A 16,633-nucleotide genomic window follows, 5' to 3' on the forward strand; every position below is an offset into this window, starting at 1 on the left:
TTCCCCTCTGAAGAATAAACCACTTGAATATTTTTCTGTACTTCACATTAAACTGTAGAATGGCTTCAGAACATTTAGGATATAGTAGTACATAGGGATATAGTAGTAGACAACTTTCTACTTCCTTATAATCGGCTACCTTTCTGGCTTTTTTTGGCTCATAAATGCAAAATGTAGCGCATTCGAGATTGGATTTGGATCGGTACCAGCTGGCCGATACCCGATCCAGCAAAAATATGCGGTATCGAACCCATATCCGATCCAAGTATCAGGATCAGTGCATCCCTAGTGCTGGGACCACCATGCTGCCCTATCTATTCATTCATTTTCTTTTCGGCTTAGTCACTTTATTAATCCGGGGTCGCCACAGTGGAATGAACCGCCAACTTATCCAGCACGTTTTTACGTTTTACGCAACTCATCACTGGGAAACATCCACACACACTCAATCACACACATACACTACGGAAAATTTAGCCTAGCCAATTCACATGTACACACATGCACCCTGAGGAAACCCACGCGAACATGGGGAGAACATGCAAACTCTACACAGAAATGCCACTGGCCCAGCTGAGGCTCGAACCAGCGACCTTCTTGCTGTGAGGTGAGCGTGCTACTCACTACTCACACATCTAATCTAATCTAAAAGCATAGTTCAGCCAAAAACTTAATTCATTTGCTCATCAAGAGTTATTTAATCAATGGCAGTGGCCAAACGTGGCCCATTTTGGTGGGGGCTGGTCCAAATGTGGTATGGAAAGAACCCATACATGTGGCTTTAAAGTAATAAACTGGCATTAGGAAAAATACCGCAGCATTACAATGATACCAATGCTTTCAGACTGGCCCATATGTCAGCCAGAAGTGCTGTGTGCAGTCAGCAGCCGGTTCTGAATAATTATACTTTCACCGATGACATCATTGACATTAAGTCAACAGTGGTGCATTCCAGCCGGAGCTGGCCCAAATGCGCTCGCTATCTAGGGGAAGAAATCATTCCTAATGGATGAATCCAAACACAACATCAGACCTACTGCACAAGGCAAATGTGTGCACATAAACGCCCCAAGTTTTGTGAGTGATTTACTGAGAAGCGCAGCAGCTCATTTTCATAACGTCTTCACATAATCCAGCGAAAATCAAATTGCAAGCAAGTAGCACTGATGATGAAAAGCTGCATGTGCTGTAATCAGGAGCGGACTGGGACTAAATATCAGCCCTGGCATTGTAGCCACACCAGCCCACATTACCACACCGACACAGCCCCACCCAAGGACACGCACATTCACAACCTATATTGGTGTACAGATGGTAAAATTATGTAAGCAGTACCTATTTAAGAGATATTTAAACATTTAATGTATGTGACTGGAACAAAAACAACCCATTTATATATGCAATTATGTCATTCATTTTCTTTTCGGCTTATTAATCTGGGAATCGCCAACTTATCCTGCATATGTTTTATACAGTGGATGCCCTCAAAGCTGCAACCCATTACTGGGTTACCCAGTTCCCAATTGGCCTACCCAATTCACCCATAGCATGTATTTGGCCTTGTGAAGGAAACCAGAAGGAAACCCACGCGAACTTGCAAACTCTACACAGAAACACCAACTGACCCAGATGAGGCTCAAACTAGCAACTTTCTTGCTGTGAGGTGACAGCACTACCTACTGCGCCACTGCACTGCCCCCTTTCGAGACTAGTTCAGTAAATTTTATGTATTTGGCAATGTCTGACTTGACTGCCTTTCCCTTTTTATGGTCCATCTCTGACAATTAGCTTGTGTTGCACTTACTGTTTGTTTGACATTCTTGCCAGATTTTCATTACGTCTGCGTAATCTCAGATTGGGTCGGCCCATCTCGAAACCAGCCAGTTGTTGCTGATTGAGCCAATGCTTAACATTTACTATTATTCTTACTACTATCACCATCATAATATTCACATTTCACAAGAGATATAAGCTGCCTACATTTAAAAAACAATACATATGAAAATAAATAAAAAATAGCTGACCGGCCCACATTTAAAAAATGGTCCGGCCCTTCTGGCATTTGCCAGAATTGCCAGATGGCCAGTCCGCCCCTGGCTGTAATCTACCAACAACACAGCTGCAAAATACACCCACCGGCCACTTTATTAGGTACACCTGTCCAACTGCTCGTTAACACAAATCTCTAATCAGCCAATCACATGGCAGTAACTAGAAGAAAGAACAAGGACGAGTAATGTAATGTTTGGGGGAACTATCCCTTTAAAGTGCCAACTTTGCCAAAGATATTAAAGAAAATGATCACTTGTGAGGGTGGCATAGTGGTTAGCACTTTCACCTCATAGCAAGAAGGTCACTGGTTCGAGTCCCGGCATGGGCCAAAGGCATGCAGTATAGGTGAATTGTATGAAGTAAATTGACCTTAATGAATGTATGTGTGAATGCGAGAGTTTCCCAGTGCTGGGTTGCAGGTGGAAGGGCATCCGCTATTTAAAACATGCTGGAATAGTTGGTGGTTCATTCTGCTGTGGCTACCCCTGATAAATAAGGGACTAAGCCAAAGGAAAATGAATTAATGAATGTTTACTTCTGAGACGTTGTTCAAAAACTCCAAGTCAGCATGAGCTTTTCTGGAATCTTCTGTTTTTCTGGAATGTTCTTGTTTTTCCTGGTTGGTGTCTCTGAGGAATGGTTCAGATCTGTGATTCTGTATTAACATGTAGCCCCTGGTTTTATTTGAAAATCCCCTGACGGCTTTTCCCTCATTAACGTGAACACGGTGGCTTATTAATGCGATGCATTATTGTGAGCGTTGTTGTTGGTAATGGCTGTAAATGTCGGTGTCGGCCAGCGCGGGGATGGGGGTGAGAGCGAACACAGGGAGAAAAAAAAATGAAGAAAAAAAGGTTGTTTGGTTCAGGAACCATTTAACAACTTCCTCTGGAAATTGAAAAAGGAAATAGTTTGGGGAAGGATTGCAGGAGGGGGGAGAGATGAAGCCCATATGAACTCCAGATGAAGCAGTCCAGCTCAGAGATATTGATGGCAGACGCGGACCGAGCTGTTCAGGAATTATACAGTGTGTGTGTGTGTGTGTGTGTGTGTGTGTGTGTGTGTGTGAGAGGGAGAAAGAGAGAGGGTTTGTGCTTGTGTGTGAGTCTGTGTGTGTTTGTGCTTGTGTGTGTGTGTGTGTGTGTGTGTGTGTGTGTGTGTGTGTGTGTGTGTGTGAGAAAGAGAGAGGGTTTGTGATTGTGTATGTATATGTGTGTGTGTGTTTGGGGGCTGGTGAGGCTGGTGTTTATGAGGTCATTTACCAAACTCATGTTTTCAACATTTCCTCTTGACTTTAACTTTTTTTTTTCTTTGTTCTCTACTAATTGTTTCCATCCCAGCGAGACAAGAGACTTTGAGAAATGTGCGTCTACAATTCTCATGTGCATTCTCAAACACACACACACACAAACACACACACACACACACAAACACACACACACACAAACACACACAAACACACACACACACACACACACACACACACACACACACACACACACACACACACACACACACACACACACACACACACACACACACACACATTCATTCAATCATTCTCTTTTCGTCTTAGTCATTTTATTTATCAGGGAACACCACAGAGGAATGAACTGCCAACTTATCCAGCATATGTTTTACGCAACGGATGCCCTTCCAGATGCAACCCAGTACTGTGAAACACCCATACACACTCTCATTCATACACACACACACTCATACACACTCATACACCACGGCCAATTTAGTTTATTCAATTACTCTATAGCTCATGTGTTAGGACTGTGAGGGAAACCGGAGCACCCGGAGGAAACCCACACCAACACGAGGAGAACTTGCAAACTTCACACAGAAATGCCAACTGACCCAGTGAAGGCTCGAACCAGCGACCTTCTTGCCAACTTGTGTTTGTTTGATCACACATCTTTTGCATATGTACATATACATGTGCTTCTACATGCAAATTTCCCTAGATGATTTGAGTTGGAAAAGCCGACCGCCATATGACATACAGTAGACTGCAGCAACTGTAGTTTTCTGATCTACTGCTCTGATTATTCATGAAGCCTTTTACTGTCAGTCTGGTTTACAATAAAACTCCATCATATAAACTGCTTCTGTTAGCACTTGCATGCATCCAGATCATTCAGAACATATGTACTGTGACAGGTATATAACTTTTTATCTATCTATCTATTTATTTATTTATTTATTTATTTAATTATCTATCTATCTATCTATCTATCTATCTATCTATCTATCTATCTATCTATCTATCTATCTATCTATCTATCTATCTATCTATCTATCTATCTATCTATCTATCTATCTATCTATCTATCTATCTATCTATCTATCTATCTATCTATCATTATTTATTTATTTGTACTATTTATTTCATATTTGTTATTTTATTTTTATATTTTTATATTATTATTATTATTAATATTATTATTATCAGTAGAGGTAGTATTATTGTTATTATTTTTAGTTTGATTTATATAATTATTATTATTATTATTATTATTATTATTATTATTATTATTATTATTATTATTATTATTTTTTTTTATTATTATTATGTTTATTAATTAATTAATTCATTAATTTATTTATTGTTAATATTTATTATTATTATCGTTATTGTTGTTATTTAATATTGTTATTATTATTATTTTTATTATTGTTGTTGTTGTTGATTTATTATTATTATTATTATTATTATTATTATTCATTTAATTTTATATTATTTATACTTTTAAATTATTTTTTCATTCATTTATTTACGTTTTAGTATTAATATTATTATATATTAATTATTAAAGATATTAATTATTTAATATTATTTTATGGATTTATTAAATTTATTTATTGTTGTTATTTACTTTATAATTATTTTATTATTATTATTTATTATTGTTAGTATTATAAAAATTTTTATTTTTTATTTTATAATTATTGATATTTATTTATTAATTGAATAATTTATTTATGTATTTATATTAATATGTATTATTATTTGTATTAATAATGATATTATTATTATTATTACTTAATGTTGTTATTATTTATTAATTTAGAGTTATAATAATTATTATTTTAATAATATTAACAATAATAATTATTACTATTATTGTTATTATTATTATTATTTTGTTTACTTTGTATTATTATTATTTTGCATTATTGTTATTATTAATATCATTATTATTATTAAATTATTATTATTATTATTATTATTATTATTATCATTATATCATTTATTTATTTATTTAGTTATTTATTTGTTTATTGATTTATTGATTGATTGATTTCTGCTGTTTTTTATTATTGATTTATTAAAATTATTATTTATTTATTTATTTATTTATTTAGTTAGTTAGTTAGTTAGTTAGTTAGTTAGTTAGTTAGTTAGTTAGTTAGTTAGTTAGTTTGGTTTCTACACATCAATGCCCTTGTGCCCATTGAAAATGATAAGAACTGATACAATTTGGATCCAGGATGTGCAAATAACATGATTCATAATGCATAACTAGAAATGTATTCACCTTAAAAAATGTAAAAAAAAATATCAATGCATTTGTTTTTAGATAGAATTAATTTAAAGGCTAATATAAAGATGAGGGTTGCATGAAACCAAAATATTCATCTAAGAGTCATTTTACATTTTAAAATTGAAAAGGAAAAAGAAGGAATGAAACTTGTGTGCATTTTTTGCCAACTGGAAACATGAAACTGATTCTATCAAAGCAAAAAGCCTTTAGGCCTGAAGTTACAACAGAAAAGAGTTTGACATGTATCCTTTCAGGAAAAAACAACAACAGCACACTGCTGCTGTCTGACTGAATGCTCTTTTGGACTATTGCTGGATTGCTTTAAGATTATGATAATATTTGAGTTTTATCAGGCAGATTTTTTTAAACAATAAGAGCTGTGATTGAGTTTCTTTTCAGTTTATTAATGAAAATCGGCTTTTAAAAGGCAACAAAACCAGTCTTATGTTACACGGGTGTATTTAAAGAAATAAAGAACAAACAATACTTTGTATAAGTCAAATTTATATTTGTATTTTTATTTGCATTGTATTTTATGGACGATGTATTTTATGGCAGATAGTCAATTATCAAGTACATTACATTTCATGAAATCAAATTTTATTTTATTTAAATTAAATGTAATTAAATTTAATATTATTTTATTAATTAAATCATTTATTTTTTTTCTTTTCAGCTTAGTCCCTTTATTATTAATCAGGGGTCACCACACCCAAAGGAAACCCCAACTTTTTCAGCATATTTTTACGCAACAGATACACTTTCAGCTGCAACCCATCACTGGGAATCATTTATACACACTCTTTCACACTCACACACTACGGACAATTTAGCTTACCCAACTCAACTGTACCGCATGTCTTTGGACTTGTGGTGGAAACCGGAGCACCCAGAGGAAACCCACACCAACACAGGAAGAACATGCAAACTCCACACAGAAATGCCAACAGACCCAGCTGGGGCTCGAACCAGCCCACCTTCTTGCTGTGAGGCGTGCGATTGTGTTACTCACTGCGTCACCCTGATGCCCTTTATTTTATTTTATTTTATTTTATTTTATTTTATTTTATTTTATTTTATTTTATTTTATTTTATTTTATTTTATTAGTTTAGTTTAGTTTAATATTATTTTAATATTATATTATTTTTATATTGAGTTAAATTAAATTTATTTTAAATGAAATTATTAAATTAATTTATTAAATTACATTTATTTTATTTTATTTTATTTGGTATATTTTATTTGTGTCCTACCCTAACAAACCATACATCAATCCAACGCTTATCTTTTTTATGTACAGTATAAATCTTAAATAAAACTGAGCTTTCTGACTGGTTTTGTGGTCCACAGTCACAATTATTACTATTTGGATTCTGTTGATCAAGTAAAAGTTTCCGCTACAGAAATCAGGTATATGACCATATATGCAGTAAATAAACTTATATATAAATTTAAAGCTAATATATTTGAACATATATGTGAATACAGTGTGTTTTTAATTCCAGTGTTTGAAAAAAAGTTGCATATATTTATATATATATATATATATATATATATATATATATATATATATATATATATATATATATATATATATATATATATATATATATATATATATATTAAGTCAGAATTATTAGCCCCCCTGTTTAGTTTTTCCCCAATTTCTGTTTAACGGAGAGAAGATTTTTTTGGTTTAATAAGAAATAAAAAAATGCTTTGATTCTAGCTAAAATAAAACAAACTAGACTTCTCCAGAAAAACATTCCTGAATCTGTTAAACATCATTTGGTAAATATTAGAAAAAGAAATATAAATTCACAGGATAGCCAATAATTCTGACTTCAGCTGTACCTGAACGACTAAACTACTGTAACTGCAAACAACCGGTGACTAATGATTTGAACCCGTGCAGGATGAAAGGCGAGCGGTGAAGATTGATGAGGATGAAGCGTGGCTGCCCTGAGGTGCAGAGCTCTGCCTTTTCTGAAACTCTCTTTGAGAATGTTTCAGTTTCATCAGGCCGATCACAATCTCAACTTCAAACAAGAATTTGCTGCAAAAAGATGAGAAAGACTCTGACTGCGCTTTCCAAGAGCAAGCAGACAGGACAGGTGAGTTCTGTTTTTGTTGTAGTCTAGACATATATTGGCTTAATTTTACAATGATGACTGGATTAAAGTTATCTTACTGTACAACACGAATTATCAAACTTCAAACTCATATAAAATGAGCTGATGCTACACAATTCGTGAACTTTTTTTGGGGGATAACTTAATTGCTTCAAGTTCGATCCACTTAAATTTGTTAATAAAGTTAGCTTAATTTGTGTTGGGACAACATGAAGGATTTAAGTTGACTTATTAGTTTTCATCCATTCAATTTCCTTCGGCTTAGCCCCTTTATTTTTTTTTAGTCACCACAGTGGAATGAACCCCCAACTTATAAGTTTTACACACCGGAGAACCCGGAGGAAACCCTTATCAACATGAGGAGAACATGCAGACTCCACGCAGAAATGTCAACTGGCCCAGCCGGGACTCTTCTTGCTATGAGGGGACAGAGCTTAGCCACTCTGCCACCGATTAGTAGTTTTTATAAAATTGAGTGGATTGAACATAAAACAATTAAGTTGTCGGCCAAAAAACTCTTGAATTGTGTTGTTTCAGCTCATTTTACATAAGTAGTTTGAATAAACAGCAATCATCATTTATTGAGTTACATGCAAAGAGGACTTTTATGTGGTGTGTTAGAGCTTTTCAACAAATAAGAGACAAGTTTGTGATTTTTTTAAAAGTTAAATCAAATAAACTTTACAAGTCTTTTCAGTTTATTTTAATTGAACTGACTTCATGCATCAGGATTAACTCAGCATAAGTTATTTAAAAAATGTTAAAGACTGACTAACTTTTAATGTGGTGGAGTATTTTAGAGCTTTTAAAGCATTTGAGAGAATAGTATGTGTGCTTTTTATTTTTAAGTTGAATCAAACAAACTTTACTAGTCATTTTAACTTAGTTTAATTAAACAGACTTCACGCATCAAGGCGAATTTAGCATAGTTTATTTAAAAAAGTTAAAATCTGACTAACTTTTAAATTGATGAAGTATTAGAGCTTTTAAAGCATTTGAGAGAAACATTTCAGATTTTTTTTTATTTACTTTTAAGTTGAATCAAATAAACTTAACAAGTCATTTCAACTTAGTTTAATTGAATAGACTTAATGCATCAAGATTATTCATTCATTCATTTTCTTGTCGGCTTAGTCCCTTTATTAATCCGGGGTCGCCACAGCGGAATGAACCGCCACTTATCCAGCACATGTTTTATGCAACGGATGCCCTTCCAGCTGCAACCCACCGAGAAACATCCATACACACTCATTCACACACATTCACTATGGGCAGTTTAGCTTATCCATTTTACCTATACCACATGTTTTTTATTTTTTGGACTGTGGGGGAAACCAGAGCACTCTGAGGAAACCCATGCGAACATGGGGAGAACATGCAAACTCCACACAGAAATGCGAACTGACCCAGCCGTGACTCTAACCAGCGACCTTCTTGCTGTGAGGCTGTGCTGCCCTGCATCAAGATTAAGTTACCATCATTTATTTTAAAAAGTTGAAATCTGATTAACTTAAGTTAAAGTAATTAACATAAAAAAAAAAAAAAACTTGTCACAACGTTTTGATTATGTAATATTTACATTGTGTTATCGGTCTGATTTTTTTCATCACTTTTTATTTAAAAAATGTCCTAAAAATGTATTTACCAAAACGAGTTTAATTTCTTAATTTATAGATTTTTTTAATGAATAAATTTATAAATGTCATGACGTCAAAAGATATTATAATAATTGTATTTAAAAAAAAAAATGTTGTTTTGCTTTTTAAGCAGAGAGTACAATTTTGGCTTTCTTGATAAAAGTCAGAAAGATATTTAATTATTATTGTATGTCTGGAACAGATTTTAAATGTAATAATATAAAAAAAATAAAGTCATGTTATATTTATTAGAACTATCACAGAAGTAAGATGAGTGAAACATTTTATATTTTATACACTTAAAGTCAGAATTATTAGACCCCTTTAAAGGTTTTTTCTTTTTAAAAAATATTTCAGGGTGAGGCAGTGGCGCAGTAGGTTGTGCTGTCGCCTCACAACAAGAAGGTTGCTGGGTCGCTGGTTCGAGCCACGGCTCAGTTGGCGTTTCTGTGTGGAGTTTGCATGTTCTCCCTGCATTCGCGTGGGTTTCCTTCGGGTGCTTTGGTTTCCCTCACAGTCCAAAGACATGCGGTACAGGTGAATTGGGTAGGCTAAATTGTCCATAGTGTATGAGTATGTGTGTGGATGTTTCCCAGAGATGGATTGTGGCTGGAGAAATGAGTTATTAAAACTAATATATTTAGAAATGTATTGACAAAATCTTCTCTCCGTTAAACAGAAACTGGAGAAAAAAATAAACAGGGGGGCTGATAGTTCTGATTTCAACTGTAGATTGAAAAAACAAATAGAACTTCACTGAAAAAGTCTGTAATTGTATAGTTTAATAAAGAAACAAAGGTTTTAAGATTAATAAGTGAAATACTATTTTTTAAGCTCATTAAACATATTTCCTAGAATTATTTTTAATAATTACATGTCTTAAATATAGTTAATGTGCACTGTAAAAAACATCCGTAATTTTACGTAAAAAAACATAAAAAAACGGCTGTTAATTACAGAAATTTACTGTAAAATAACGGACAATAAATAAAACATTCTGGTAAATTTCTGTAATTCAACCTCTGTTATTTTACGGTAAATTACTGTAAGTTAACAGCCGCTATTTTACGCTTTTCTTCCGGCACTCCAGCTGCTGGAAATAAACCATAAAATTACGAATGTGTTTTAGAGTTCACATTTACTACATTTAAGACATGTAATTATGAAAAAAATTCTAGGAAATATGTTTAATGAGCTCAAGATTAATATGTGAATTAATGTTTTTTATTTATTTATTTATTTATTTATGCATTTGTTTTTATTTAATTTTATTTACTCTAAAACTGTATTTTTAGGAAATGCCAATAAATATATTTGAGCTCCAGAATGACTGTCATTAAAGCAGAAAAGGAGCATGCTGAATAGTAAGACGAGCGTTCTCTCTTTCTCTCTTCGTGCGCAGATATAGAGGTTGAACTCATCAGCTGTCATCAAACACTTCATTACGTCTGCCTGATTTAACTAAATTATATCGCCACCACAGAACCCTGATTATTATGTGTGTGTCCGTGGCTCAGTGTGGTCAACCCCAGATCTGAGTGTAAGCTGAATGTGCTGAAGTTCCCATCGCTCTGCATCATGACGACACACACAGAGTCTCATATTCCTGCATCTGTAGACCAGCTGAACAGAGCAGCGCTTCTACTGTCACTGAAAATACACAAAACTTACCCTGACAATATTATAAAACACACTGCAACACAGTGCACTCCTAAGAAATGCTGGGTTGTTTTAAGTCACATTGGGTCAAATATGGACAAACCCAATGTTGGTTAAATTTTTTTTAAATTATATTGTTCAATTTATTTTAATATTACATATTATTAGCCATAATTGACTCAACATTGGTTGACCCAGATTATATAACCTAGTTAAGCCTTTAAATGTCACTTTAAACTGTATTTAGAAGTGTCTTGAAAAATATCTAGTCAAATATTATGTAATGTCATCATGACACAGATAAAATAAATCAGTTACAAGAAATGAGTTATTAAAACTATTATGATTATAAATGTGGTGAAAAAAAAACTTCTCTGTTAAACAGAAACCGTGGTAAAAAATTAAAGGGGGGGCTAATAATTCTGACTTCAACTCTATATGTTTCTGTATTTAACCAGATTCAAATATTTATATGTCTATCTGTCCGTCCGTCCGTTTATTTGTCCTGTATATCCATCCATCCAAACTCCAAGAAATGCTGGTTTATACTAACCCAAACATTGGGTTAAATCTGGTCTTATTAACTTAATAAAAAAAAAAAATTACCCAACAGTTGGTCTAGTCCATATTACAACCAGAATTGGGTTATCCATTATCCATTCATTATCCATTCATCTATCATCCAATATATTCATACATCCATCCATCCATCCATCCATCGATCCATCCCATCTGTCCATCCAACATATCCATCCATCCATCCATCCATCCATCCATCCATCCATCCATCCATCCATCCATCCCATCTGTCCATCCAACATATCCATCCATCCATCCATCCATCCAATTATCCATCCATCCATCCATCCATCCATCCATCCAATATATCCATCCATTAAATGCATCCATCCAATATATCCATCCCTCCATCTGTCCATCCAACATATCCATCCTTTCATCCATACATCCATCCATACATCCATCCATTCATCCATCCATCCATCCATCCATCCAATATATTCACCCATCCATCCAATTATCCATCCATCCATCCATCCAATATATTCATCCATCCATCCATCCATCCATCCAATTATCTGTCCATCAATTCATCCATCCATTTCATGTATCCATCCTATATATCATCCCTCCATCCATCCATCCATCCATCCATCCAATATATTCATCCATCCATCCATCCATCAAATTATCCATCCATCCATTAAATGTATCCATTCAATATATCCATCCCTCCATCTGTCCATCCAACATATCCATCCTTTCATCCATCCATCCATCCATCCATCCATCCATCCATCCATCCATCCAATATATTCATTCATCCATCCATTCAATATATTCATTCATCCATCCATCCAATTATCAGTCCATCCATTCATCCATCCATTAAATGTATCCATCCTATATATCATCCCTCAATCTATCCATCCATCCAATATATTCATCCATCCATCCATCCATCCATCCATCCATCCATCCATCCAATTATCCATCCATCCATTCATCCATCCATTAAATGTATCCATCCAATATATCCATCCCTCCATCTATCCAGCCCATCTGTCCATCCAACATATCCATCCTTTCATCCATCCATCCATCCATCCAATATATTCATCCATCCATCCATCCATCCATCCATCCATCCATCCAATTATCCATCCATCCATTCATCCATCCGTTAAATGTATCTATTCTATTTATCCATCCCTCCATCTATCCATCCATCCAATATATTCATCCATTCAATGTATCCATCCAATATATCCATCCAATATATCCATCCATCCATCCATCCATCCATCCAATATTTCCATCCATCCATCCAATTTATCCATCCAATGTATCCATCCATCCATCCATCCATCCATCCATCCATACATTCAATGTATCCATCCAATATATCCATCCCTCCATCCATCCATCCATCGCAAAAGTTTTAAAACTGAACCCCGCGTGCACGGAGCAGAATGAAAAGTAAAGTCTCAGTTTTAGCGTGCGCCTGATTACATCATTATGTGCTGTCGGGTGGAATGGCGGGAATTAATTAAAGATGACCTTGTTGAGTCCGTCATTTCGCATGGAAACCTCTGCTTCTCGCATTAGTGTGTGTGTGTGTGTGGTGCTGATGTTGCACCGCTGGCGCTGAAGATCCTCGTTAATTAAAAGAGCATCAGAAAAGTGCTGAAAGGCAGGAATATGTGCGTCAAACACTCACCGCTCCTCCAGACAGCGATACTGCGAGCTGCTTCTCCAACATTCAACATCATCTCGGTGCTTCCAGATATAATTAAAGCTGATTGAGAGAGAGAGAGAGAGAGAGAGAGAGAGATAGATGTGCTGTTTTATCTCCGTCAGTAAGCAGAGATTAGATGGAGAACAAAAGGTCTAAATCTGCAGCTTCTCGTGTCAGTAATCTCTAGTAAGTTCACTGAAAAAACAAAACAGTTTCATTCAGTTTCTTTTCGGCGTAGTCCCTTTATTACAGTGGAATGAACCGCCAACATATCCAGCACATGTTTTACACAGCGGATGCCCTTTCACCTGCAACCCAACACTGGGAAACACCCAGACACTTTTGCACACACTCACATACACTACAGCCAATTTACCTTATTCAACTCCCCTATACCGCATGTCTTTGGACAATGGGGGAAACCAGAGCACTCGGAGGAAAAGTTATGATTTTGTTTTAGGTGCTTCTGCATGATTAATGTAACAGTCACTGCAATACTTTCCGTTAAGCATCCCTCATTTAAGAAGTAAATAAATAAACATCCTGGCATCTTTACCTGTGTTTAGGTTCAGTATTTTCATTTAATGGCTATGAAAAGAATATAATAAATGAAAATGAAGAAAGTCCGACCTGAAAAATCAAGAGAAACATATACATTTTTTTCTCCAGTAACTCCTATTCCTAAAAATAACTTTTATTCCTATAATTGTTAATGCCCAAACCCATATTTTAATATAATTGTTTAAATACATCAGCAGTTATTGGCTATATCCACTGAGAATTGCACAAAAATATACATTTTCTAAAGGTGGTGTATTAATTTAAGCTGAGCACTGTGTATATGCGAGTTACTACTGTTTTAGAGCTTTTTAAGACCGCTGATGCTGAATTTGGTTGACTTTTTATGCATACAGAAATTTTCTGAGGAACATCTAAATTACATGAGAAGTGTTGTAATCTCTGGACAATCTACTTTTCTCAGGACAGCAAACATAAACAAAAATAACACTTCCAGATTTACTAGATTCCAGTTTAACAAGTACGCAAAAATGCTGTTTTTATGAGTCTAAATAGCATTTTAAACCCAACTCCTGTCCATATTAGACCCAACATTGCGTTAATACAACCCAGCGTTTTTGTATCGTGTTTATAATTTATATTATACTACATTTGTTTTATTAAAAATCTTTAAAATATATGTATATAAGGCATCGCAGTTCAGTTTATATAAATAATCTATATTAATTTTGATGTATGCTTGAGCAATGTAAATATTAATGTATGAATATGTTTGTATAAGTTACCAGGTATATTCATATTCATTTATTACAGTTATGATTTTGTTTTTAGATGCTTCTGCATGATTAATACTATAGTCACTGCAATACTTTCTATTAAACATCCTTCATTTAAGAAGTAAATAAATAAACATGCTGGCATCCTTACCTGTGTTTAGGTTCGGTATTTTAATTTTAAGGCAATGAAAAAAAATATATATAAAATAAAAATTAAGACCAAAATCCAAACATTAGTACAGCTAAATGAATATGTTAGGGGAAAATATAAAATAAGATTTTAATGAACAGGAAAAATCAAGAGAAACTTACAAAGCTTTGTTTGTTTTTGCAATAACTCCTATTCGTTAAAAATAACCTGTGTTCCTAAATTATTTAGATGCCCAAACCCATATTTTAAAGGATGTAATTGTTTAAATGCACCACAGATTATTGGCTATATTCCCTTAGAAATGCTCAATGATATGCATTTTCTAAAGGTGGTGTAGTAATTTTGTGTATATGTGAGTTGCTACCGTTGTAGAGCTTTGTATGTTCGCTGATGCTGACTTTGGTTGGAGTTTTATGCATTTACAATTTTATGATGAACATCTGGGATAAATGACTCTAAATGATTCTTTTCCCAGGACAGCAAACATAAACAAAAGTAACATTTTCACATATTCCAGATTCCAGTTAAATAAGCATGCAAAAAAAAAACAGTTTTTATTTGTTTAAATAGCATTTTTAACCCAACTCCAGTCCATATTAGACCCAACATTGCGTTAATACAACCCAGCATTTTTGTATAGTGTTTATAATTTATATTAACTCTACAATTGTTTTATTAAACATCTTTTATTAAAATATATGTGCATATAAGGCATCACAGTTCAGTTTATATAAATAATCTATATTAATTCTGATGTATACTTGAGCAATGTAAATATATGAAAATGTTTATATTACCAGATATATTCATAATCATTTATTTAAGTTATGATTTTGTTTTAGATTAACAGTCACTACAATATTTTCTATTAAACATCCCTCATTTAAGAAGTAAATAAATAAACATTCTAGCATCTTTACCTGTGTTTAGGTTTGGTATTTTCATTTAATGGCAATGAAAAGAATATAATAAATAAAAATTAAGACCAAAGCCCAAACATTAGTACAGCTGAATGAATATGTTTATGTTTATATCTATAAAATCAGATTTTTATGAACAGGAAAAATCAAGAGAAACATACAAAGCCTTTTTTTGTGCAATTACTTCTATTTCTAAATTTATTTATATTCTTTTATTAAAGTAATGATTTTGTTTTTTGGTGTTTCTGCATAATTAATATTGCAGTCACTGCAATACTTTCTATTAAGCATCCTTCATTTAAGAAGTAAATGAATAAACAACCTGACATTTTTACCTGTGTTTAGGATCAGTGTTTTCATTAAATGGCAATGAAAAATATATTAGTAGGTTATTCAAACAGAAAAATAATGTCAAACGAACCCAAAGTGTTTCGTATGGTCATATAATTATTTTATATGCATTTTTTATGCATTTTATAAGCGATATCTGTGCATCTCACCGTCAGAGAGACTAAGAGCGCCCCCTAGTGATCGCAATATCCACAGAAACAGCCCAGCGGCTTTCACAGGTCAGATTGATTTGTGTTATTTATGCGCGCATGCAAAGCGCATGCAAGTGTTAACAACCAAATATATTGAGTAGCTGTATTTGCTGATTTAGTTAGTAACTTAAATGAGTTGGTGCATTAAAATAATAATAAAAAGACGTCATGTTTACAGTGCTTTGCATAAGAAAAAAATCATTGTGTCCCACAGTCTGACATGCTACACCTCATTTAAAACGATTTTAATAACTAGACACAAGGCTGATTTAAAAAAAAAATGCTGCATTATTTTATTTAGAAATATTGACCTCAAATGTTAGTATGTTGCAAATGTGCCAAGACTACGTTTACATGGAGAAAATACAGCAAACAGTAATATTGTTAAAATTCTAAATATCATTGTTGTTGTGTAGTATCATTTAAAATGTTA

The 16,633-nt window shown here is 33.7% G+C and overlaps 2 protein-coding genes across 10 annotated transcripts in view; one reads left to right on the forward strand and one right to left on the reverse strand.

The window, feature by feature from the left end:
- slc12a5a (solute carrier family 12 member 5a) overlaps positions 1 to 16,633 on the reverse strand; it is a 2,560,186-nt gene that overhangs the window by 2,280,974 nt on the left and 262,579 nt on the right. The gene's annotated exons all lie outside the window — the stretch shown is intronic.
- LOC137496031 (uncharacterized) overlaps positions 1 to 16,633 on the forward strand; it is a 159,503-nt gene that overhangs the window by 80,963 nt on the left and 61,907 nt on the right. For all 9 annotated transcript variants that reach the window (XR_015494364.1, XR_015494359.1, XR_015494360.1 and 6 more), the window contains one exon: positions 7,523 to 7,721. Coding sequence is in view for 4 of the 9 variants with exons in the window: in XM_087258272.1 (XP_087114398.1) it covers positions 7,548 to 7,721 (174 nt within the window). In the remaining 5 variants the exon portion in view is untranslated. The remainder of the gene's footprint in view (positions 1 to 7,522; positions 7,722 to 16,633) is intronic.

The sequence above is a fragment of the Danio rerio genome, chromosome 6, assembly GCF_052040795.2.
Source record: "Danio rerio strain M-AB ecotype USA chromosome 6, GRCz13ab, whole genome shotgun sequence".
NCBI lineage: Eukaryota > Metazoa > Chordata > Actinopteri > Cypriniformes > Danionidae > Danio > Danio rerio.